Source organism: Bubalus kerabau, chromosome 13, assembly GCF_029407905.1.
Source record: "Bubalus kerabau isolate K-KA32 ecotype Philippines breed swamp buffalo chromosome 13, PCC_UOA_SB_1v2, whole genome shotgun sequence".
Classification (NCBI taxonomy): Eukaryota; Metazoa; Chordata; class Mammalia; order Artiodactyla; family Bovidae; genus Bubalus; species Bubalus kerabau.
Window position 1 is genome coordinate 34947605 of NC_073636.1, and position 26324 is coordinate 34973928.

A 26324-nucleotide genomic window follows, 5' to 3' on the forward strand; every position below is an offset into this window, starting at 1 on the left:
TTTCCAACAGGCTGTGGAGCTGCAGAGCTTTCTGACTGGTTCGTCAGTTTCACAAATCTTTGGATTCCCACTGAAAATCAGTTTCAAGAGCTCAGCTGCAGAGAAATGACCTGTCTTCAGGGAAATCTCACTTTCCTGGAAATGGATACATCTTTTAGACATCCAATAAAACATCTCTGGAAACAGGGCTTTGTAGCCAGGGAACTCTGGGTTGATGGAAAGAGACTTGGGAATTACCCTAAAAGGAAGACGACGAACTTCTGCACTGAGAAAGGCTTATTTGAGTGAACTGATTGCCAGATGTCAAGAAAATGGAAATAATTTCCAAGCAATTACAGGAAAGGACTAAAAGTTTGATAGCAGATCTGCAAAACTGCTTTGATGCCTGGGCATTTCCAAATGACTGTTCTGAAATGTGACTAACTGAATCATGCATCACATTGAAGACGATGTTGTCATAGGAAGATTTTCAGTTGGAGTAGCTCACAAAATGTGTACACAGCTTCAGTTAAGAGTGAAAACCAGAAAAGACCAAGGCTTAGTTTTTTAAAGTGAGCTATCCTACGCCACCCTCCCCTCCATGGGTGATGGAGCTCACATACAGGTCCACATTCGCATACACACACACACACACACACACACACACACACACACACACACTCTGACCTCGCTTCACCATGGAGCTCACACACAGGTCCACACTCGCATACACACACACACACACACACACACACACACACTCTGACCTCGCTTCACCATCCTGCCGGCCACGGTAAACTGGGTGGAGTCGTTGGCTGCTCCTTTGCCCCTGGTCTTCCAGGCGTCCTCTCTCACGGTGATGAGATGCTTTCTCTCTTCAATAGTCATCTGGCTCTCTCGACTTTCTGTGACCCGCTGTTTGCAGAGTGTACCAGGGAGAAAACAGGAGAGGAAGTCACAGAGGCAAGAACGTTAGCATGAGCATTTCATGAGCTGGAAAGCAAAGAGGAGTCCTGCACTACCCCTAATGTCCACAGCTGTTCTACCTGAAATAGGTCTGGCTTCCTTATTTCCAGCTTGGGTTACAGATCACCACCACCAACCCTGGAACTGCAGGTTAGAACTTGGTTTTTCACTTGTTTGTTTGGAACACCAGAATATCAAAATGATGCTTTGTAAAAAGAAACAGGAAGAGAGAGACCGTCTTCCTGCCATGAACCTTATGGAGTTTTCAAGTTGCTCTGTTTCACTTATCTAAACTCAGTTGACTAGGAATCTTTGTTCATCATGCTCAAAGAACACAGTTTGTTGAGAAAATCTTACCTACTAAAGATTTTTATCTACATGGTCAACCATAAAGTAGAGAAAGCTGATTAGGAGGAAGGTGAGTTATTAGAAGGTTTTCTGGAACTCACGTGCTTTTTCCTACAGCAACTATTTTATATGGGCAGTTAGGCAACCAAAGTAAACCCACAAAGATGGCTTTTAAGTCACAGAATATCTGACATTGAGGCTGAGCTGTGCTATAGACATAAACTACATGTATAGTAACATTTCTACGTAGAAAAGGCTTACAAATGTGTCTCACTGGGGTTTTGGAGACAGTTGCTTCTTTAGTGTCTAAGCCCTTGGTGACATTATTTAGTCTTATTTGGTCTAAAAGGCAGAAGCTGGAGGATTCTCAAGGGAGACTGAGGAGGACAGGGATGGGCAGGAAGGAGGTGGAGGTGTGGCCTGAGGAGATGAGCGGCTGTTCGCAGGCTGACAACTGGGGAAGGTCCTCCAGAGTTGGCCCGAGAGTTTCTGTTCCCTCCTCCTTTGCCCATCCCTCCTTTCATGACAAAATCTCTTTGGGGATGGGGGCAGGGCACCAGGCAGGGAGTGGGGGACAGTGGGTGGGAGGGGTTGCGGGGGTCGGGAGGAAAACTGCTATGGGAGCCAATGTTAAGGCAAGAAAAGCATTGCCAAAGAGCAGAAAGCGCTTCTGCCTCCAGGTCCTTCCTAGGAAAGGGGTCCTAAGGACGGTGATGACCCCGGTTTGTGCTTGCGCTTTAACCGCAGTATCTTCTGAGGTCCGAGGAGGCCCTTTCTGGTGGAGCATCTGCTTTCAAACCACAGGCGAGCTCTCCTTACTACTCTGTGGTCTCCCCAAGCTCCTCTTCCCGTGTAAGGAGTTCTTTCTTAGATAAGAAGTCAACATAGATCAAAATGATCCTCAGGGTCATTTCCACAGACACAGTGGAAGGACCAAGGAGCCCTGAGGGGGAAATTCATCCCTGGGGACTCGGTGATGCTTTTGTTCTCCATTGCTGTCCATCCCACGATGGCAAATTAGCGTCCCTTAACTGACCAATAGGAAACACCTCCAGATTCACTCAGGAAGATGACAGAGGTCAGCACCCTTACTCTCTTTAAGGCTCTGGGAGGACGAAGAGTTGCAGGGTAATGGGGCGGGGGCGCGGGGGCGCAGGCACGGGGAGGCTCTCCTTCCTTTCCAGCCACATAAAAACCAAGTCTGCACTGGTAAGATTCAGCTTAAGCCATGGACATGAATTTCTCCATCACTGTACCTATACATCTTCCTGTTACAGAACTCTCCTACAGAGCAGTCACAATCAGGACTCATTTTGAGATCACTGGCAATTAAACTAGGCTAAAAACCATCTCCTAAAGAGACATGGTGACTAAATGTAACATATGATCCTGGTTGGATCTTTGATGGGATGGAGTGCGGGCTAAAACAGATATTATTGGGGAGAAAATGAACACAGTTGGGATACAGTCTATGGATTAGATAAACAATGTATCAATATAAGATTTCCTCCTCTTGAGGTTATGGGAGTATGCTGCAGTCTAAGGCTCTGTGTCCCCTGCTCCCCACCAGTTCACATAGTGAAACCTAATCCCTACTGTGATACTTAGGAGGTGGGGTTTGGGAGGTGATCAGGTCATGAGGCTAGAGCCCTCAAGAATGCGATTAGTGCTCTGATAAAAGGGGCCCCAGAGTTCCCTCGCTCCTTCAGCTGCACGAGGACATGGTGAGCAGACAGGGCTCTAAGAACCGGGAGGTGGACCCCACCAGACTCTGACTCTGCCAGCACCCTGATCTTGGACTTCTTACCCTCTAGAACTGAGAGGATTACATTTCTCTTGTTTATAAGTTACCCAGTTTATGGTGTTCTGTTACAACAGCCCAATCAATCATTCAATCCAGGAGAAAAGGGTGAAGGGAGACGTTGGCAGCAGGGATGGGGGATGAGGGGGGTGGGGGAGGGAACAAATGCCAGCAATCGGTGGGTCTGTTCAAGGGTATATGAGAGTATCCTGGCTATTATGACATCATTTCTATAAGTTTTAAATTTTATCAAAATAAAAAATTATCAAACAAATTAAAAACCCTTTTCCTTAACTTTCCTACTCATGATTGGTAAGATGACCCTGGTTCCAAGTAATTCTCTGAATCACATGCCCTCATAAACTAGATGGACTTACTAGGAAAGCCTCATCAAATTTTGAAAAAGAAGATAAGTTTTCTTGAAAAATTAAGTTTCAGGAGTGAATTTTAATCAAAAATATGATATTTGCCTTAAAATATTTTAAAAAATATATAAAATACCAAGAAAGTTTTTTTTTCCAAACACCCAGACTTTACCATTTATATGGTGAACTCAGTAGAATCTCCCAAGTCCTGGGTGTGGTGGGAGGGGTGCTTAATGACTCAGAAAAACAGTGTCCTGAAATCAGCAATTCCATTTTGGATTCTCCTGCAGCTCCTGGGAGAAGGTGTGTGGGCCCTGGGATACACAGATATTCCAGGATTTAAAGTGTCCATAAATTTGCCAAATCTGTTAGGGAGCATGCTTTTCATGTGCCATGTGCCTCTAGATGATATTACTAAACGTAAGTCTTTGCTTCTCTAGAAGTTTCACCTTAATTTTGCCACTTAGTTGGGTTACTCTCCAGGCAAGAACACTGGAGTGGGTTGCCATTTCCTCCTCCAGTGCATGAAAGTGAAAAGTGAAAGTGAAGTCGTTCAGTCGTGTCCGACTCTTCATGACCCCATGGACTGCAGCCCACCAGGCTCCTCTGTCCATGGGATTTTCCAAGCCAGAGTACTGGAGTGGGGTGCCATCGCCTTTTCAACTAATTCCCCTTATCTGACCTTAAATGGCTCTATAATGTAACAATAAGTATATACACACACATATATGTATGTATATAAGATATATATACCTTATATATAATACATATATCTTATGCATATGGTTTATTTATTCACTGTAGAAATGAATAAAATGCATTACAAGTTGCTATATAATTTTAGAACTCAAAATGTGTAAACAGGTAACATGGACCTCTTTCCCAATGTACTTTTTTTTTTAGCTTATGACATCATGATTCTCTTATCTTGCCTTTCCCTTCAAAGTTTTTTCTTCCCTCATTTAGAGAAGGGCATAATTCATAGTAGAGTAAGCACTGTGTCATTTTTCAGGTTTTTCTAGGTCTAACTGATGAGATTTAGGATTTGCTGGAAGAGTGAGGGAGTTGGGGCAGAACAGGAATAGAAGCCTTACCCCTTCTAGCCTTTACTCTTTTAAATATAGATCTCATGAACATGGTACAGAAAGAGGAGGGGTAGGGGAAGAGAGAGAGAGGGAGGAAATGCAGTGAAACAGCTGGGAAGAAAGTTGGGTCTTAGGGATGAACAGAGACTTTAGGAAACTGTGCAAAGGGTCAATAGAGAAGAACGTTTTCAGGTTACCATGTTGTTACTTATGGGTTTGTCTCCATATACCTCAGAAATCACATTTCATTAAGAGTTTCTGACACAGGAGGTGATACACAGAGAGAGAACTAATGTGTGACTAGGATTAGCGTAGCTCTAAGGGTAAGATTCTCCTACAAGTGGAGAGCTTTGTAGATAGAAAATAGTGTGATCTGGCTTTTAAATTTTTATCTTACTCACCTTGAGTGAAACTACATCACAGGGAGAAACCATAAACGCATGTGTTCAGTGAAAGAAGTAAAGTACAGCAACAAATCAGCATTCTCCGTTTTCAAAAATGCTGTCACCTTTCAAACCCTGTGCACTGTTAAGGAAATTTAGCTTTGCCACCTCCTTAAGTGATTTCTATCCGTCACCAGGGCCCAGAGCCTCAAGTGACCTGGACAAAACATGGAGAAAGATTTCAACTAGGTTTGGATTTCAAAGTGACCATAATTTGGTCTTGTCATCATTTACCAGCAACTAAGATGAAAGGAGCGCTTCCTACAGGGCTCAGTGGCAAAGAATCTGCCTGCCAAGCAGGAGATGCAGGTTTGATCCCTGGGTTGGGAAGATCCCTTGGAGAAGGACATGGCAACCCATTCCAGTGTTCTTTCTGGGAGAATCCCATGGACAGAAGAGCCTGGTGGATTACAGTCCATGCAGTTGAAGAGTTGGACATGACTTAGCAACTAGAGAATAACAAGATGAAAGGAAGGGAACAAAAGGAAATCTTATTTTGCTATAGCCCTGAGGCAAGCAGAGGAAGAAAATACGTCAAGGCACTTCTCCACAACTATCAGAATGGACAAAATTCAAAGCACTGATGCCACCAAATGCTGGCGAGGATGTGGGGCAACAGGAACACTTATTCATTGCTGGTAGGAATGCAAAATGGTCCAGCCACTTTCAAAGGTAGTTTGGCAGTTCCTTACAAAACCAAGCTTAGTCTTACCATATAATTCAGCACTCATGCTCTTTGATATCCAAACAAGTTGAAAAATTATGTCCACACAAAAACCTGCAATGGATGTTTATAACAGCTTTATTCATAACTGCCAAAAGCTTGGAAGCAACCAAGATGACCTTCAGTAAGCAAATGGATAAATAAACTGGTCCAGGCAGACAAGGACTATTATTCAGCGGTAAAAAGAAATGAGCCATCAAGGCATGAAAATACATAGGGGAACCTTAAATGTGTATTACTGAATGCAAGAAGCCAATCTGAAAAGGCTACACCTTGTATGATTCCATCTGTTGGAGATTCTGGAAACGACAAAAACTATAGTAAAGAGATAAGTTTCCTGGGAGAGAAGGAGAAGAGGGAGGGATAAGCAGGCAGCGCACAGAGGGGTTTTAGGGCAGTGGACTGACTCTGTACGATACCATAATGATGGATACGTGCCATTACACACTTGTCAAAATCTTAGCGTGTACAGTACCAAGAGTGAACCCAACTATAAACTATGGACACTGAGGGATAACAGCTTGTCAACCGAAACACATCTGCCATCTAGTGGGGGATGCTGACCGTGGGGGAGGCTGTGGGCAGGGTAGGGGGAGGCAGGAGGTGTGAGGGAAATCTCTACACTTGCTGCCTAATTTTGCTCAAACTACTCTAAAAAAATCAAGTCTATAAAAAAGTATACTACATATACATATAATATGTGTATTATATAAGTATGCATGAGTGTGCATTCCAAGTCACTTCAGTCGTGTCCAACTCTTTGTGACTATGGACTGTAGATCGCCAGGCTCTTCTGTCAAGGGGATTCTCTAGACAAGAATGAAAGTGAAAGTCGCTCAGTCCTGTCTGACTCTTTGCGACCCCAGGCAAGAATACTGGAGTGGGTTGCCATGCCCTCCTCCAGGGGATCTTCCCCACCCAGGGATCAAACCCGAGGCTCCTGCTCTGCAGGCAGATTCTTTACTGCTGAGCCAGCATGGAAACAGTTTATATTTAAAGATTTCAATAAGGGTGGTGGAGGGAAGGACTGGGAGTGTGGGATTAGCAGATATAAACTAGTATATACAGGACAGATAAACAACACAGATCTACTGTAGCACAGGGAACTATACTCAATGCCTTGTCATGCACCATCATGGAAAGGAATGTTAAAAAAAAAAAAAAAAGAATGTAAAATGAAAGACTTTAATAATATATCTTTTCTTTTAAAGTTTAACATTAACATGACTTCCCTGGTGGCCTAGTGGTTAAGAACTTGCCTGGCAATGCAGGGATGTGGGTTTGATCTCTAGTCAGGGAACTAAGATCCCACAAGCCCGCAAGTCACAAGAGAATCTGTGTGCAGAGCAACGAAGTCCGTGCGCCACAACGAGAGTCCCTGGACCTCAAGGAAAGACCCTGCATGACGCAACTAAGACCTGAGACGGCCAAATAAACAAATAAATACAAAAAAAAATAAGTTTAACATCGGCTTATTTCACCTCTTAGTGACACAACAGCAGGTTTGCTCCAGAGTTTATCCTCGTTTTTGAAGTGGACACCAGCTGGTTATGCAGGGCTAGGTTCCTATAGACCTTTACTCCTAACTTCAGAGGAAAGGAGTTAAGGCAAGAACAAGAAAGGCCTCCTTCGGGGGAAGAAATGGGGCGCTTCCCTTTATGAAAATGCCAGATGAAGCAGGAGGACCCTGCAGACCCTCCCTCTGGCTAAAATCCTGCACCTCTCCCTCAAAGACCAGTCTGTCACCACTAGTCCTAAAGGGACAGAACGGTCATAACCTTAGAGGCCACCTGACCAGCCATGGTCCCTGAGCTGAGGAGACAGAGGCCCTAAGACGGGAGTGACCGGCCAGGTCCCACAAAGGACGACTAGCACCTGGGGCTCGTTGCAGCAAAGGGGATGCCGCCACTTTTTCTAACAATTTTGACCCCAGGGACATTCCAAGGGGGAAAAAAACCCAATTGTCGGTATTTCTAGCTTTAAACATCATTGCATATTAGGCACTAACAGAATTCCTCAGCCCAGGCTAGGTCTCCCTTCTGGTAGAGTTCAGACAGGGTGCAGCAAGGTGGAAGTGGGGAAGCAGGACTGCGGTTTCCATGCCAGCAGCACCGCAGCGGCCAGCTTGCATCAGGACCACTTCCGCCTTGTCTCTTCCACACCCCGAGTGCTTCCACCACCACCTCCTACTTGATCAAGGTAAGCAAGATAATCTGTCTCCTGAACTGGAGCCAGGAACACCCTGGGCTCCTTCTTGGGCTCTGGACTCATTTTAGAATATTAATTTATGGGATTATGTGGTAGTCTGAGTGGGGGGGGTTTGGGGGAGAATGGATACATATATATGTATGGATGAGTTGCTCTGTTATGCACCTGAAGCTATCACAACATTGTTAATCAGCTATACGCTAATATAAAATGAAAAGTCAAAAAAAAACCCAACCCACAACATAGATTAGAGGGGAAACTTTCCTCTTCAACCAGTTTCATGACTATAAGATGAATTAATACCATAAGTCTCCCTAGAGGTCTGAGCCAAGGTTGCGACGCGTGTGCGTACTCAACTGCATCTGACTCTTTGTGACCCACGGACTGTAGCCTGCCAGGCTCCTCTGTCCATGGGATTCTCCAGGCGAGACTGGAGTGGGTTGCTATGCCCTCTGGGTGACTGACCCGAAATATATGAAGTAACTACATTTACTTACACACACACACACACACACACACACACACACAGAAATGCAGCAAAGGAGTTACTTTCCCAAATGAAATCAGTTTCTCCCTGCCACTCAGAAATTGCAATGAGGCTTAATACACGTAGGCTTTTCCTCACCTGATTAATAGATACAAAAGACAGGTATTTATGGGCAGCAGGTAGAGCAGGAGAATAAGTAGAAGCGTATACAGGTTCCTATAGAGCAAAGCAAGAGGATTAGAGATGAAAAAAGATGATTTACCAGAGCTGGGTGGAGGAGGGGGAAGGACAAAAACAAGGCTTTCTCTCACAGAAAGTTAATTTACTCATTGCAATTTCAATTCTCTTCCCAAGAGAGTCCTTCCTACTTGTTTTGTTTTAGCCTGCTAATAGAAATTCCCACACAAGCATAGTAAATGTAACCAAATCAGTTCTGTGCAGTACCTGAGTTATTGGCAAGACGACTGCAAGTTACAGAAGATATTCAGACAGGGGATCCCTGACGTTCATGGACCATTTTAACACTGAATATAAACTATCTTTTTTAAAGCCTTTCACGTTTTCTCCATGATTAAAACAAAATTTCACAATGTTTTGATGATGGCCACTCTGACGGGCGTGAGTTAGCTAATGGAAAGCTGCTGTATAACACAGGGAGCTCAGCCCAGTGCTCTGTGATGACCTGGAGGGGTGGGATGGGGAGGTGGGGTGGGAGGGAGGCTCAAGAGGGAGGGGACATACGTATACTTACGGCTGATTCCTGTCGTTGTATGGCAGAAACCAACCCAATATTGCAAAGCAATCATCCTCCAATTAAAAATAAAATTTAAAGAAAGAGCAGGAAACAGGATAGCTTTCCATGCCGGACTGATGTGACATCTCCCCTTGGGCTAAGAAAACCAAGCAGAGAGGGGTACCCAGGGGAACCGTCTAGGATGAGAGCTACACGTGGTGAGGAGACCTGTGTTAGAGTCAGGCTTACCCAAAGCAGATTAGAAATGTCATTATCATCTGTAAATCCTCCTTCTTCCTACAGGTTAAAACAAATAGGAGATGTTGCAGAGTGTCGGAAGAGTAGGGTCAGGTTACGGTGTCACAAGCATTTTCCAGAACTCTGTGCTGGGTTCCAGGAGAAGCATGCACATGCCCACACAGTCGGGTGGCACAAACAACAAGTGAGCTCATCCCCCATCCGAGGGGTGATTATCTGTAATCTGGGGGTCAGACCAACAGCCCTCCTCACCCTCCTACCCTTTGTCCTTCAATTGACCGCATGCTCTTGAATCGTAATTTGGAATTTCAACGGCACAGGCAATTAGAACACGAATGTGGCAGACTGACCTGTCTAGAATTTTCAGGCACTTGTTCTGAGGACAGCACAGAGCTTAGCTTGATTCACTAACTGGACACTTTGATGGAAGCACAGCCAGGTATCAAATCCTAACCTGTGGCTCAGACACAGATTGGGGGTTGTAACCACAAACTCTATAAACGGTTCTGACTTCCGGAAAACGCCTACAACTTTGGATGGTTATTTTGATCAAAGGGCCTGGAAGTCACTGTCTCTGCCTAAATATCAAAGAACAGGCCAAAATGGGGTTGGAATTTTAAATAATGATTTGGGGAAAATACATAACTGCAATTTAGGTGAAACAAAGAGACTTCTGCCAAATCCCTTTTCTTTCAAACTTTGCTTTGTTTCATTTCTCTCCGTCTTGGGATGGGATGAGTGGCTCTGACAGGATCATGTTCCTGGTGCTGTGAGCCCAGCCAAACCTACAAACTACGGTCTTTACGATCTTTAGAACTAATTCTATACGCTACAAAAGCAAAGATGTATAAGTCAGGTTAGCATTGTCCTAGACTAAACCAAGCGCAAGAGGAAGGAAAAAGGGACAGCAAGAGCAAGAACCCGAGCTATTTGTCGTAGGAAATGACAGGGGCAGCAAGGTAAATAGCACTCTTAAGTTACAAACCATCCATCCTAATTTTAGGGGGATAAGTTTGGAAAGTAAGGAAGTGATGTTAAGTTACATCGTCTCTTGAGACACGATTGATCTTTTTGTAGGGAAAGGAAAACACTAACTTATTCCCCAAATTGATTTATGGACCCAAAGAATACATTTTTTTTTAACCTTACAGGACCCCAAATGAGATGCCAGTTAGAGCACCAAAATTTTGTTTTGTTTTGGGACAAACCCTTCAACAGAAAGAAAAACAATTTAAGATTTTCAAGGCATCCCTCACATCTTTTTTAATGTGGTTATACAACAATCTCTAATTACTCATGGGTTCACATTATATTTTTATTGGATGGCGTGGATTTTCACAGGGGAAGTGATTTATATAAAGGCCCATCTCCATTTCCTGCCTCCTTTGCTTTTCCACAGGCTGTAACCCATGGGACCCTGCTTAGCATACACAATAAAAGCTCGAGGAGGCCAAACTGTAAAATGTTTGGTAACCACGAATATGTGCCTTCAATGAATTCAGAAACTGTGCAGGAAGTGATGACCTGACAGTAAATCCAGTCCCTTTTCCCTTGGAGGAAAAGATGGAAGGTTCCAGAGCTTGTACCCCTAGCAAGTCTGGCTGCAGCCCAGGCAGCAAGATCCTAACTGCCTGGAGCACATGTCATGAATGCCCTTCCTTCTGCAGAGAAGCATTCAGATACTCAGCAAACCTTGGCAATGTCTCAAGCTCCCCTGTCTGCCTTCCAGCTGTCCCTGGGACTGTCTTAAGGCAGATCAGGTTCAAGGCAGCTCTTCTACCACATCTGAGCATGGCTAAGGTGTGGCTGAAATACACAGCCTGCCCTTGGGAAGACATGAAACCGAGGGCACTTCAGAGGCCATGGGAAAACCACATGACCTCAAGAGAACCCACGATTTCCCAATGCCTGCTACAGAAGCCCAAAATAGATGGGCTTATTTCAACTTCAAAGAGCTTATTGTCTTGGGCCAAAGTGAACTAGGTTAGGAATAGGAGAGCGATGAGTTCACTGCTGGTGCAGAACCCCTGAGCCCAGGACAGCACTTCCCACTCAAGCCATGGCTGCTGTGGGCAGGGTTTACCACCCCAGGGGCAACTGCAGTCACTTTCTCCCATCTCTTGCCTCCTGAAAATCTCAGTCTAATGTTAAGTCTGTTCTGATCACATCTACTATTCTGAGCCTTCTGGTCTACCCAGCTTCTGCCGATCCCTGTCCTCTAAGTGGGGCAAAGTGTTGAAATTGATTCTACTATTTGTAAGAAATCTACCTGGCTTTGTACTTTGTAGCCATCCTTTTTACCATGCCATGGGGTACCTGCTTGGGGAAACTTCTTTGCCTCTTTCAACATGACCAAGAGTTAAGAACTAAAGTTACCTTGGAACCAATACTTTCAAATCAAACTTTTACATAAAGTTTGTGGGCAATGGCAGTCAATCATTGGAGGGACCTAGTTTTCTTACACTTCTGGATCTCATTCTGGAAATACAGATTTCCTATGTAGGCTCTTTAATATCCAGTCATATTTGAGAGATTTGCAAATGGCTGAGCGTTAACTGTCCTTAGTGATTATCTTTGAAGTCATGTCTGACTCAAAAGAGAGAATTCAAATTGCTGTTCCAATTTAACCTAGGAAAACACAGAAGAGCCATAGGAAATAGTGTCAGAACTCTGTCTTCATGGCCCCATGGACATACCACCTTCTTATGTACGTTTCTGAGTGCATCAAGGTCATGTTCATCACTTCTCTCTTCCCCAGAGGCTTATTACATTGTTTTAGAGCTGGAAGGGGTCTAGGTGGTCATCTGGTTGGAAGCCTTTTTCCTTTTTGTCTGAAGACCTGTGGCCCTAGCAGTCGGCCAGCGGTGTGGCACAACGCCCACACTGCCCCAGCCAGCAGGTGCGTTTGCCATCACAGGCCCAGGCAGCAGGAAATCACTGTTCACTTTGAAAGTGTGCACTGACTGCTCAGAAGCTGCTCATTATGACTGGTCATCTAACAACTCATGGGTACATTTGCATAAGAAATGCTTGCCCAGATCGACAACAGTGTGTTACTGAATTTTCTTGAAACGTGTAACATACTTTGCTGTACTTTCTCAATAAAAGGCTTACCTGATCATCATGGAACATGACTTCTGTGACATGTCCTCACTGACCACAGTTGTGTCCTCTTGTATATGCATGTTTTAAATCTAGGCCTAGGACATTCAAACCCATATTCTATATGCAACCAATAAACGGTTAGCAGTCAATGAGGTTTTCATTCTAAAGGCTTTAATACGGTGACTTCCTGGCAGTCCAGTGTTAAGGATTCCATGCTTCCACTGCAGGGGACACAGGTTCAATCCCTGGTTGTCAGAGAATTAATATCCTGCATACTATGTAGTGTGATCAAAAAATATATATATATACACACACATACATCTATATCTATAGCTACATAATATAGATATCAGTTTGGTTCAGTTCAGTTGCTCAGTTGTGTCGGACTCTGCAACCCCATGGACTGTAGTACGCCTCGACAGATATAGGTATATAGATATAAAAGGGTTTAATAACACTGTAAAATCAGACTTCATTTTAGAAGATTTGAAACAGATAAAAGTGCACACTTCCAAATATAGGAACCTGCCTGCTGATGCATTAGGTATGTGGCACTGTTCCCAATTCTAGGGCATCTCAAGACCTCAGCTGGTGATTAACTGAAGCTGCTGTGGGCAGACTTTAGGTGTGGACCCTAGTGGCAAGAGAGAGCTGATGCGTGCCAGGGTGGTAACTAATTAAGCTATGCATGCTTGCCTGGTGGATGCACATCCAAGCGGGATGTTAGTTAGAATGCTTTTTCTGAGCACAGACAACGTTACCTTCTTCTTGAGTGACTGCTCCGTCTCTTGGATGTGCAGGCTGCTGGTGATGGAGGCTTTGCCGTATTCCTGCTTTCTGTTGAGTCTGTTTCTCCAGTCTTCCTCACCGCTCTTCTTCAACAGTGCTAATCTAAGAAGAAGACATGCCAACCAAAGAGTTCAGCACCAATCCTTCCTTGGAAAAGAACCACAATTTAAGTAAGTTAGCCATAAGTAAGAAATGACCATAGCTGCCTAATTTGAATCTTTCTGAATGGCATTTATTTGGAAGAAAGTATGTCTGGAAAACTAATATAATTATATTATGTAGAGTATTATATTTTCTAAGATGGTCCCAAAGGTTTGAAAGTTTGAGGGAAAAGCAAATCTGAAGCCTGACTTCCCAGATAAAAGATGGAACATCATTTTACCAAAAGACTATCTCTGTTTTTGCCTTGCTTTTGGGCTGAGGGCACAAAGGAAAATAAAAATAAATGTCTACAGAGAAAAATGTCTTCTGGTGACCCCTTCAGGTCACATGAGGAATTAACAGGTAATACCAAAGGTGGATGGTACTTATTTGCAGAAAATATAGCAGAAATGAGTTTAACAATTTAAAGCAATAGAATATAGACAATCTCTGGATATCATACGTTTATAATTACAGGTAAAAGCTGATGTTTAAGAATGTTTCTGTTCTTGAATTCTAAGTCATGCTATTTTCTTCCAAATGAACTTGGTCTTTCCAATCCGCCTTCTTAATACAGAAACTTCTCTAGAAACCCATTTTTAAAATGATCACTCCAACTTTCCTCAGGAGATAGCTATATACAAAAAAAGAATCTAATTAACTGAGGTCTTTATCTAACCTACTTTAGGTCAACTATGGTATCACTTGATAAAAAGCTGCTTGGATGTGAAAATTTGTGAAAGGTTATTCTCATGAACACAAGGCTGTTTCAGTCTTGGACAGTTAAGTTGGACAAACACAGGAAAGATAAAAGGCACAAAAGTGGTGATCATTAAACTCATTTGAGCTGGTGCTCAAACAATTTAAAGATTAGGGGGAAAATGACTGGACCCTTTCCCTTGCAGCTGGGTCTGCTGGGCTGGGTCTTTTAAACATTTCATTAATACATGCCCATGAAGAGTGTATTTTTAAGCAACATATAAGCCCTATTTTGGCTGCTAAGTCCTGTCAAGTCCCTTCCTTATTGGTCACAATGGAGACTGAACTAGATGGTCTCTAAGGGCCCTTTGACCAAACGCCCTGACTCCATTAAATAATGGAATTGGACATGGGATGAAACATATCACACTCCTCATGGAGATAACCTAAATGTCCATCAACAGAGGAATGGATAAAGAAGATGTGGTATATATATACAATGGAATATAACTCAGCCATTAAAAGGAATGGAATTGGGTCATTTATAGTGATGTGGGTGAGCCTAGAGTCTGTCACACAGAGTGAAGTAAATTAGAATGAGAAAAATAAATATGGCATATTAACACATACATGTGGAATCTGAAAAAATGGGTATAGATGATCTTATTTACAGAGCAGAAATAGAGACAGATGTAGAGAACTAATGTATGGATACCAGGGGGGAACAGGGGTGTGGGGTGAACTGGGAGATTGGGATTGACATGTATATACTATTGATATTATGTATAAAATAGATAACTAATGAGAACCAACTGTAGAGCACAAGGAGCTCTACTAAATGCTCTGTGGTGACCTAAATGGGAAGGAAATCCAAAGAGGGGATATGGGTATATGTATAGCTGATTCACTTTGTTGTATAGCAGAAAGTAACATAACATCATAAAGCAACTGTGTTGTTTTACTCTGTCATGTCTGACTCTCTGTGACCCCATGGGCTGCAGCACACCAGGCTTCCCTGTCCTTCACTATCTCCCAGAGTTTGCTTAAATTCATGTCCATTGAGTCAGTGATGTCATCCAACCATCTGTTGCCCCCATCTCCTCCTGCCCTCAATCTTTCCCAGCATAAAGGTCTTTTCCAATGCAACTATACTCCAATAAATTTTTTTAAAAAAATTGAAGGAGAGGTATATCACAGTGTACAGTAAAAGTTTAGTTAAGCAAATAAGAAAACAAGTTTTACAGTAAATATGAGCCCATGTACATCTACAAATTCATGTATAACCATACTGTATACTTGTCTATTTGTTCAGTCAAATAAGGAAGGTAAGCCAGCAAGACTTTCCAAAGGGCACAAGAGCTTCAAACTCGGGACCTTTCCCCTCATCCAACCTCTTCCTCTTCTTCCTTCCCTTCCTTTCTCTCTATGTGACTGCAGATAAGACCCAAATGTCTACTCTACGAAACTATCACTTATCTGTGATATTGTGATTTATAATACACACTTGGTTATTGTCCTTTTTGCAGGTACAGAGCTCCCACAACTTGGAATTTCCTAAATGATGAGAGTGATAAACGTGTCAACTTATGTGAATGAGATGACCTTTAGAGGCATGTATGTGGGGATGTGTTGCTGGGAGAACCAAACATGTGATTAGATGGTTAGAACTTTTAGTCCCACCCCCTGACCTCCAGGAAGGAGAAAAGGGCTGGAGAGTAATTAAGTCACTGGCCAATGGTGACTCAACTCAATCACATCTATGAATTAAAGCCTCCACAAAAAGGCCAAAAGGACAAGGTTCCAAGAGTTCTTGGTTTGGTGGACACGTGGAGGTTTAGGGAGGGTAGCACACCCAGGGAGAGCATGAAACTCCACACCCTTTCCTCACACCTTGCACTGTCCATCTCTTCTAGCTGGCTGTTCCTTATATTGTTTTTTAAAAAGTTATTTATTTTTGGCTGTGCTAGGTCTTTGTTGCTGCTTGGGGGCTTTCTCTGGTTGCAGAGAGGTGCATGGGCTTCTCACTGCAGTGGTTTCTCCTGTTGCAGAGCACAGGCTCTAGGCATGCGGGCTCCAACAGGTGCAGCACATGGGCTCAGCAGTCGCGGCTCCTGGGCTCTAGAGCTCAGGCTCAGCCGTCCTGGTGCACGGGCTTAGTTGCTTCGTAGCATGTGGGATCTTCCTGGATCAAGGATCGTGTCCCCTGCATTGGCAGGTAGATTCTTATCCATGGTACCACCAGGGAAGTCCTACATTCTTCTATAAAAACTTGAGGTCTAGTAAATTAGAATATTTCTCTGAGTTCTGTGAGCCCCTCTAGCAAGTGATTGAATCCAAGGAGAAGGATGTTGGAACCTCCAGTCTCTATCTGGGTAATGGGCTGGGAGCATAGATAAGGGCCTGGACTTACAACAGGTGTCTGAAGAAGTGGGGAGGGACTGTCTTGCAGGACCCAAGCCCTTACCCTCTGGTCTGATCCTATCTCTGCGTAGACAGTGTCAGAATTGGGTGGAATTGTAGGACCCCCAGCTGGTATCAGACAACTACTCAGTGGTGGGGGCGGGGGGAATCCACTTGGAAATCAGAGTCAGAATCTTGTATCTAAGTCAGGCCCCGTGCTGTGCTGTGCTGAGTCCCTCAGTCGTGTCTGACTCTTTGCGCCCTACGTGCTCTCATTCAGCCCCAGATTCTATCATCTGTGACGCTTGGCAGCGCTCTGCCTTCTACAAGCGCTAGTTCATGTACTTGAAAAGAGATTCTAAATCCCCTTAAGGGTTTCCATCTGAAGGTCAGACTACATTCGGACTAAGATTGATCTTTCCTCCAATTATTCTGAAATGAGTCAGTTTTCTTCTAATAGGAAAAATAATTGAGTAAAATCAAATCATGAAACGAAATCAAGAGCCTTTGCATGCTGCAGTAGAGTCTTCAAAGTGTCTATAAAGAAGACTTCCAAAAAATAAGCATGCCAGCACTTTCACGCCCAAAGATGTATTTCTAATTCTTAATCTTGTGAACACAGACAGTTGCTTCACTGATATTCTCCTTACAGCTCAGAACCAGCTCTCTGACTTCACCCTTGACCCACCAGTCGTTATTCATCTTGGCTACCTGACCTTTCGAATCAGATTAGAGTCCAATGATTTCAGAGAAATTAAAAAATGCAGCCTCAGAAGTTGGGTTTATGATCTACTCTGGGTCTTTAAAGACATTCTCAAAAATAAGATCCCAAATACCTGAAGCGATGGCAGCAGCATCTAAAGAATCACACCCTTTCCTCACACCTCGCACTGTGCAGCTCTTCTAGCTGGCTCTTCCTTGGTTGTAGTCTTTTCTTTTTTAACTAATAAATTTATTCTTGGTTGTGCGGGGTCTCTGTCGCTGTGTGAGGGCTTTCTCCGGTTGCGGGGAGTGGGGGCTACTCTCTAGCTGCAGTACATGGACTTCGCACTGTGGGGTTTCTCTTGCCACTTACCTTAGTGGCTGCTTTGGGAATGGAGCACTGACTTAGAAAAAGGCAAAGCGTGGGTCTTTCATCACGCTATGGTCCACCATGTATTCTGCTGATATGCCCCACGACCTCTAAGAGCCCAGATATCGTTATCCTGAATGAGGCAAGGATGCACACACAGGCCAAGGATGTCACTCACTCAGGTCACCCTGCATGTCACGGGGGCAGGGAGCTATGGTTCCATCCCGGGCATATCCTGCCTCCCATCCTAGGGCGTGGCTTCACTACTTGTGTGTGAGCTCACCAGGCATGTTTTCACTCTCATGTGTTAGAAACTGCATTGTATGTATGTGTGTGTATGTGTGTGTGTGTGTGTATATATATATATATATTTTTTTTTTTTTTTTTTCTTTCCCTGCTGGGATGGCTTTCAAAGAATTCATCCCTTCCAAGAACCTGAAATCTTGCTTCTGGATGTGCTGGCAGGGTCATTCTCAGGATGACCTTTGGAAGTCTCACTTCCAAAGACTACAGAGTAACCAAAATAATATGGAAGAAACTGAGCTTCACTTGAGCCCACATGGTCTGAATCCAGCCCAAGCCTGCAGAATGCAGGTAACAGAAAGCTTGAACACCCACTGAAACACACATGTATTATTCCCAGCCCTCTTGATTTCCTACTTGGTGTTGAACAAGCTCAGGAAGGTGGGGGACCTTTCCAAACGCCTTCTCTCCTGAAGTCTCACAACCCTCCTGACTCCCTGCAGACCCACTATGCACCACAGAAGGCTGGGGAGCTGAGCGTCTGGTCCTACACAGATGCGTGCTGTCACTTCAGTTGTGTCCGACTCTGCAACACCATGGACTGTAGCCTGCCAGGCTCCTCTGTCCATGGGATTTTCCAGGCAAGAATACTGGAGTGGGTTGCCATGCCCTTCTCCCAGGGATCTTCCCAACCCAGGGTTCGAACCTGTGTCTCTTGGGTCTCCTGCATTGGCAGGGGAGTTCTTTACCACTAGCGCCACCTGGGAAGCCCACATGCCATAAATTACTGCCTAGGCAATTCAGTCAGTCAGTGCTTTTAGCATCCGCCAAGTCCAAGTGCTATTTGCAGGGCTGGGATGTTGAGAACTGGGCATCTGCTTAGTTTACTACTGCTTAGTTCACTACTACCAGTGAGTAGTCCCTCGTTATTTACCCCGAGACCAGGCCCAGGGCCACCACGTGGGTATCTGCCCAGCCACTGGGGAAGTGGCTCTCCCTCCGGCCATAGCCCATGTGTTCCCAGCAGGCAATACTGGCCCAAGGCAGGACATTTCAGCAGCACTGGTCTGAGAGCCTGACTTGATTGGAACAAGTTCTGCAGGTTCACGGCAGTCAGCATGGAGTCAAGTGTGGGCCGGGCAGATCGTGTGCCTCTAAGCTGCTGTACAGTTTTTTCTTCCTCCTTTAAAAATGTCCTGTCATTTCAGAGAATCACAGGTACCACACAGACGTGGCTGAAAAGAGCATAGACTAGTCCTTAGACCAGATCTTGGGTTGTGGCTGATTTATAGGCTGAAGAAGTGAACTAATAGGTCTTTTATGAGGACAAATCAAAGATCAGAAAAGGAGGCAGCAAAGGAAAAAAGGCATGCCTGCCCCAAGCTCTTACATGAACCTGGGGTCCTCTAGTGGCTGAACTCTGAGGCTGCAAAGTAAGAACCTCCAGTCTGGCTGGGTGGATGGTGGGACTCACAGGGAACACAGGGGACCCCCGCCGGGGCCTTAGAAGGCAGGAGTTGCAGGCTCAGCAGAGGCACGGGTGGCCTCTTCAACATTCCTGGGAGTTCAATACCTCCTTAAGCTCCATCAACATCTCAGTGGAAGGTGGATCTTTTGCTCATTTTAGTCATCTTCTCTACCCCAAAGTGAAAGCACAGATGCAGGTGTTTCAGTAACTGTGGAAATCAGATTTCTAAAAGCCTAATCTACTTTTAAAGAGGTATCAAAGATTTTATCCTTAAGCAACACAAAATGTATCTGATTTACCATGGTTTTCAAAGAAGTCCCCCATTAGGGACAACTTAAACCCAATACTTTGGCCACCTGATGTGAAGAGCTGACTCATTTGAAAAGACCCTGATGCTGGGAAAGATTGAGGGCAGGAAGAGAAGGGGACGACAGAGGATGAGATGGTTGGATGGCATCACTGACTCAATGGACGTGGGTTTGGGTGGACTCCGGCAGTTGGTGATGGACAGGGAGGCCTGGCATGCTGCGGTTCATGGGGTCACAAAGAGTCAGACACAACTGAGCGACTGAACTGAACTGAAACCCAAACCATGTAGGCTGTTATGAAACAGTGATGTTATCAATTCAATGGGGAAAGCAAAATATATCCTCAACTTTAGGCTAGTTATGATCCAAATTTGACATTCTACATGTCGGAAAGATGAAGAAAGGAAAGGAACTTACAGATATGTTTTCTTGAGCAACACATATATTGTAAATAAAAAAGAGGAATGTATGGAAGAGTTCCTCTAATTTCTCAGTTGCTACGCTTTTCTAAGTCTTAGTTTATGTCTATGAAGCAGGGATATATTGGCTCCTTCGAAGGGCCATCTTCAGCACTCTGTGATGTCACACGAGAGAAACACAAGAGGCACCTCTGTGGTCCTCGGGAGAGAGGACTTAAGATGCTCAAGTCCTGGGTTTCCCTGCTGGCTCCTTGGTAAAGAATCCACCTGCCAATGCAGGATACACGGGTTTGATCCCTGATCCAGAAAGATCCCACATGCCACAGAGCAACTAAGCCTGTGTGCCACAACTACTGAGCCTGTGCTCTAGAGCCCAGGAACTGCAACTACTCAGCCCATGAGCCTCAACTACTGAAGCCCGCATGCCCTAAAGCCCATGCTTTGCAACAAGAGAAGCCGTCGCAATGAGAAGTCCGGGCACCCGAACTAGAGAGTAGTCCCTGCTTACTGCAATTAGATAAAAGCCCATGCTACAAAGAAGACTCAGCATAGTAAAAACTAAATAAATAAAATTATTAAGAGAAAAAATAGTCAATTCCAAGAAAATCTCTGAGTCCAGAGAATTTGCCAGTCCACACCGCCAGCTTTAAAGAAACAAAAACAAAAACAAATGATGCTCAAGTCCTGAGCAGGAAAGAGACAGACCCACAAGATCAAGGAAGACCGAACTACATCCTCAGGCTGTAGTTGTTTAGAAGAAATGATGAGGGAAACTGGCAAAGTCCAAAGTCTGGTCTCCAAGAGTCTGAACCTTGAAAGTGAAATTCGAAACAAGTGATGTCAGGAACACATGAACTGAGAAAATTAGTACAGGAAGAGGATGGATTCTTCCTAGCACTGTTGTCTAGTTAGAATTTCTGTCCTCCAGGGAGAACATGTTTGCTGCTAAAACACAGCAGCCTTGCCTCAAGTATGGAGGGAGAGAGACTAAGACCAGCCCCTATTAGGGTTGGCCCTATTTACCACGTGGCCCCAGGGCCCCTGGAATTCAACCTCTCCTATGGTGAAGCAGGTGATCGGAGGAATTAGAATAAGGTTTAAAAGGTCTACTTTATATGTCACCTCAAGAAAAGCAAAGCCCAAATAAATATTATATGAGGAGCATTCTTATTTTAAATGGTCAAGCCTCATAATTATTTAACAGGAGGAAGGACCAATGTCCCTCCACTTCTTGGGGAAAAGCTATTGTGTGGATCATAAAAAAATATGTAGCTCTGCTATTTCAGCAAAGTGCAAATAAAAGTACCATTGAGGTAAGGGGGAAAGATCTCTGGCCATATATTTTGTCTTGGCATAGTCTATTACCAACGCAGATGTTAAATCAAGTGTCCCTCTTTCCTTTTTAAATGTGCAGTTTGTAAAGTAAACTGAATAGCTGAATATTTAAGAAGCATTCTCACGATCATGGGTCTGGACAGACTGTGGCCGGGAGCCCCTTGGGTCTGTGGGAAGGACTGTCTCTCGCCGGCCAGAACGTCCATGTGTACACAGCTAGTTGGTTTTCATCCCCCTTCCGGGCAGCTAATAGCAACCTTACAGCCACCCTCCAACTCCTCAGACATCCACAAAGACTGGGTTAGGAAGCTGCACCTTTACAGCATCTCACATTTTTTTTTATTTAGAATTTTACAGTAGAATTAAAACTGCTTTCAGAAAAAAAAAGAAACTAAAATTTGCTAAGCACAGGCAAGTGAGCCAAGAATGACTGTATAGCAGTTAGACACAAAACTTCATTAGACATCCTAACAGACAGAATATACCCCAAGACGGGAAATCTCTTTCCAAAGCCTTTGAGAGAAGGGAGTATATTAGTATTTTCTACTGGAATTTTACCCCAAGAATGTTTTCTGGTGTGTCAAAGATCAGAACTTGTGTATTAAGTGATATTTATCATTAATTTCCTTAAATGATACTTCATCCTTTTACCTAATCAGTTATCTTTGGACGGTGCAGAGAAAAGGGTACCCTCCTACACTGTTGATGGGAATGTAAGTTTGTACAGCCACTATGGAGAACAGTATGGAGGTTTCTCAAAAAACTAATCCAGCGTCCCACTCCTGGGCATATAACTGGAGAAAACACTAAGCCTACAAAAGCCATGCCCCCCAGTGTTCCATAGCAGCACTCTTCACAGTAGCCAAGACATGGAAACAAGGTAAAAGTCCATCAGCAGAGGAATGGGTAAGGAAGATGTGGTCCATATACAGTGGAATACTACTCAGCCATAAAATGGAGTGAAATATTGGCATTTGAAGCAACACGGATGGACCTAGAGATGATCATCCTAAGTGAAGTACGTCAGACAGAAAAAGACAAATACTATATGATATTGCTTACATGTAGAAGCTAAAAAATAATACAAATGAACTTATTTATGAAACAGAAACATACTCATAGAAATAAAAAACAAACTTACGGTTACCAAATGGAAAAGCAGGGAGACGGATAAATGAGGAGTATGAGATTAACATATATACACTACCATACATAAAATATCAATCGATAAACAACAAGGACCCACTGTATATAGCACAGGGGACTATAGTCAACATCCCATAATAACCTAAAGTGGAAAAGAACCAAATCACTCTGCGGTATACCTATAACTCACAACAACATTGTAAATCAACTATACTTCAATAAAGACATAGTAAGGACTCTGGATCAAGCCCCCTATGAGCTAGGTTTCCGTGGAGGAGGACTTCATGCCAGAATAGGCCAAACACCTTCTAGTTAGCTCACCCCAACATCCAAGCCTCCTCAGTCTTCTAGGTATTCTATACTGTGAATTTTAAATAAGCAAAGGTGAAAGAAAATAAGCTTTGGCATTCTCATTAACTTGTTGGTTGAAAAAGTCTCCATCTATCTAACATTTTGTGAATATTATTCCAAGGTTTGACTTGAAAAAAATGAATGAAGAGTTTTCACTGTGGTTTATTACATTGTCTCAAGTAGTTGGAAATGTACTTAGAGAAATCAGAGTTGCCAGTGCAGTTCAGAGGAAGAAAACTTCTGAAAGGTGGAAGTGCTAAGGGAGAGGGGTGGGGATCCAAGTGGGTGGAGCCATACTTCTGCCAATCAAACTAGGAAATTGAGGAGAAGCTTCTTCATCCAGTCCTCCGGTCACTTACATCTTTTGCTAAAGGCTAACAAGGAAAACACAACCCCAAATATTTAACTCTGATTCTTTGTACCTGCCCTCTTTCAGTACAGTTCAGTTCAGTCGCTCAGTCGTGTCCAACTCTTTGCGACCCCATGAATCGCAGCACGCCAGGCCTCCCTGTCCATCACCAACTCCGGGAATTCACCCAGACCCACGTCCACCGAGTCAGTGATGCCATCCAGCCATCTCATCCTCTGTCATCCCCTTCTCCTCTTGCCCCCAATCCCTCCTAGCATCAGAGTCTTTTCCAATGAGTCAATTCTTCGCATGAGGTTGCCAAAGTACTGGAGTTTCAGCTTCAGCATCATTCCCTCCAAAGAAATCCCAGGGCTGATCTCCTTGCAGTCCAAGGGACTCTCAATCTCCTCTCAACCCTCCATCACTCTTTTGAATGAAATGAGATTTTCGTGTTATTTAATCCTCAGATACAGTCTTCACAGCTATTACCTGATATGAAGTGTCTAAATGCATTGCAGAAGTCATCCATTTTACTTTCTGTAACATAAACAAAACTTTGATTCAAATCCCAAGGATTTGTGTCCTAAATCTGAATTTATCTCCAATCCCTCCACACATATTTTCCATCGATAGATAGTCACAAGCAGCTATGCATTCAATTTCAAGCCATGCAAACCTGAAAGGAAAAGAGCCACCATCTCTGCTTCCATCCCTGGCTGGTCAGAGAATTTAGTATTAAAAAAAAGAAAAGAAAAGAAAAGAAAACAGAAGCAGCAACCAAAGCAGCAGGCGAAAGTCTGTTTGCTTCCTCACGGAGTTTTAAACCAGCACCTCCCAGCTTTATCAGTCCAGACACCAGAATAAACGTGGTTAGCTTTCAAACGTCCTGGAAGAACAGCACATTCCCTTGTGTAGTTGGCTTCATGATTTTCTCCCATTGCCTGTTCCTCGGATCTTTGTCTGAAAGCAAGCTGTAAACTGCCCATCCCACCCCAACGGAATTCCTTCTCAGTCATGAAATCTCATTACCTTTCTTTAATGGACATGGTTTTGCTGGGGGAGTCGAGGCTGCCCTCCACCGCCGGGGCTTTGATCTCTCCAGCAGCAAACATCGCACACGGGCTCTGATACCGCTTCTCCTGAGGCTGTTCGGAGGGATCCTGCGGCTTCCAGGACACCGGGGTTGCAGTCGGAGCAGCCGGTTTCCCAGCAGCCGCGCTGGTCTGCTCAGAAGTGGGTTCCCCGAACTCCGCCGCTGGGAAGGAAAGGAGCCCTGTCAGCACTTACTCCCCCGGGCAAACATTCTTCAAGCCCTTCACCCCCGGATGATCCCGCACTTAAGAGTTCAATCCGTGGGCACGTGGCAGGTTACCCAATCCCCTGGGGTTTATGCAAATCTGGGGCACGCTCGTCCCTGAGAAAACCAAACTTCCGAGCGGATGACCCCACCCAGCAACTTGTTCTGTGACAATTGGTCTTCTCCTATGTGCCAGACACAGGAAGTTGGTTTGGATGACACTGCAGAAATGTCTCTACGCCTCCTAAACAATACTTTGACATTTCACATGTACAGTACTCCCCAACCAAAGCCACTCATAACTGACACACTATAATTTTATGGAAATGCAGAGACAGAATTACAGTCCTGTGCCGCACGGCTTGCTAGTCTGCACAAGAAGGATCTAGAAAGAGAACCTGAAACTCCAGAGACTGGGTTCCTGCCCTATTCCCTGTACTTTTCCAGCCTGGGACCTTTGAGGTCCTCAATTTAATTTTTCTTATTTTTATATTTTTATTTTATTTTATTTTTTTGGTCATGCTGCAAGGCACGTGGGATCTTAGTTCCTCAATCAGGGATCGAACCTGTCACCCCTGCATTGGAAGCTCAGAGACTTAACCATTGGATTACCAGAAAAGTCTTGTGAGGTCATCAATTTCTAAAAGGAGCCAAAAGAGCTAGCAGTTTAGTTAACATGACCAAGCCATCCAAAACCCTTATGAAGATGTATTAAAACACTTCAGGTACTTTTATGGCAGACATTCATGAGTCCTCTGAACAGGTCAAGTTCAAGAGGAAGAAAAGTCCGGGAAGGGTACCATTCACACCAGACTTTCATTTAATGCTTAACACTCAGCTGTCAACTGCCTTCACAATTCAGTTAAAAACAATCCCAAACACATGCAACCCATCCAGCAGAAAAGAAAGAGCAGTAGTAAGTTACCTTTCAGCGAAAACTTCCTCTTTGTGACATTCTCCAAGTCCACCTTCTCTTCAAAGAGCTGCCTCTCCTTCCAGTCTGGGCTTGCCTGCATGGTGCTCTTTGGGGTGGAAAATTCCTTCAGCTCATCACCAAGCTGGGCGATGGGAGGATGGAGGAGCTCCAGGCTTCCTTTCCTCGGAAGGGCATAGATGGGCTCTTTATAGTTGTCTCCCTCCCGGACTCTGCTGAGGACGGGGTAGGACAGCTCTGCTTCCTCGAAGGACCCATACTTTGTAACTCCGCCATCTCCACCTGTCAGGCCTCCCTTGCGTTCTGTCTCTTCAAATTCTCTCAACATTGCTTTGCTCCCAGCACCCTCGACCGAGGGCTGCCAGCCTTGGGATTTCAGGATGCTTCTAACTGGGGAGTCGGAGGTTTCTAGCGAAGAAGCAAACTTCTGCTCAGTGGCACCAAAGCTATCATCTGGAAGTGGCTTTGTCCGAAGATTCCCTGCGTACATGGGGGGGACGGTAGATGCCACGGTGGACACGGACGTGTTAATGGTGGGAGAGAAAGCCATGAGCTTGCCACTCTGCACCTGGGAGGAGACAGTTCAAAAATAAAAGCTGATTTAAAAACACTGCCTGGGTAAATCCCCATGGATGGACTGACATGGATGGAGACACTACATTTGGGGCAGTTTTCCTGCTTCTGTTGATGAGAAACCAAACCTAGATGTAGTTGCACAAATGCGTCTCGATAATCCAATCATCTGGGTGAAAGGCAGGTTGTGCATTCTGTTTTTCTCCCCTCGATGGACTCAACTTCAGATGATTTCAGCCATAATGTGAACAAGAGAAGAGAAACATCCTCGGCATGGTTATCCTCCTTAAGAATGAAG

The 26324-nt window shown here is 44.3% G+C and overlaps 1 protein-coding gene across 1 annotated transcript in view; it reads right to left on the reverse strand.

Moving 5' to 3' along the window:
- The window catches only part of SVIL (supervillin), a 252596-nt gene that overhangs the window by 37320 nt on the left and 188952 nt on the right, over positions 1–26324 (reverse strand). The window contains 4 exon segments of the mRNA XM_055544002.1: positions 747–894; positions 13264–13393; positions 24252–24477; positions 25445–26021. Of these exon segments, the coding sequence (XP_055399977.1) occupies positions 747–894; positions 13264–13393; positions 24252–24477; positions 25445–26021 (1081 nt within the window).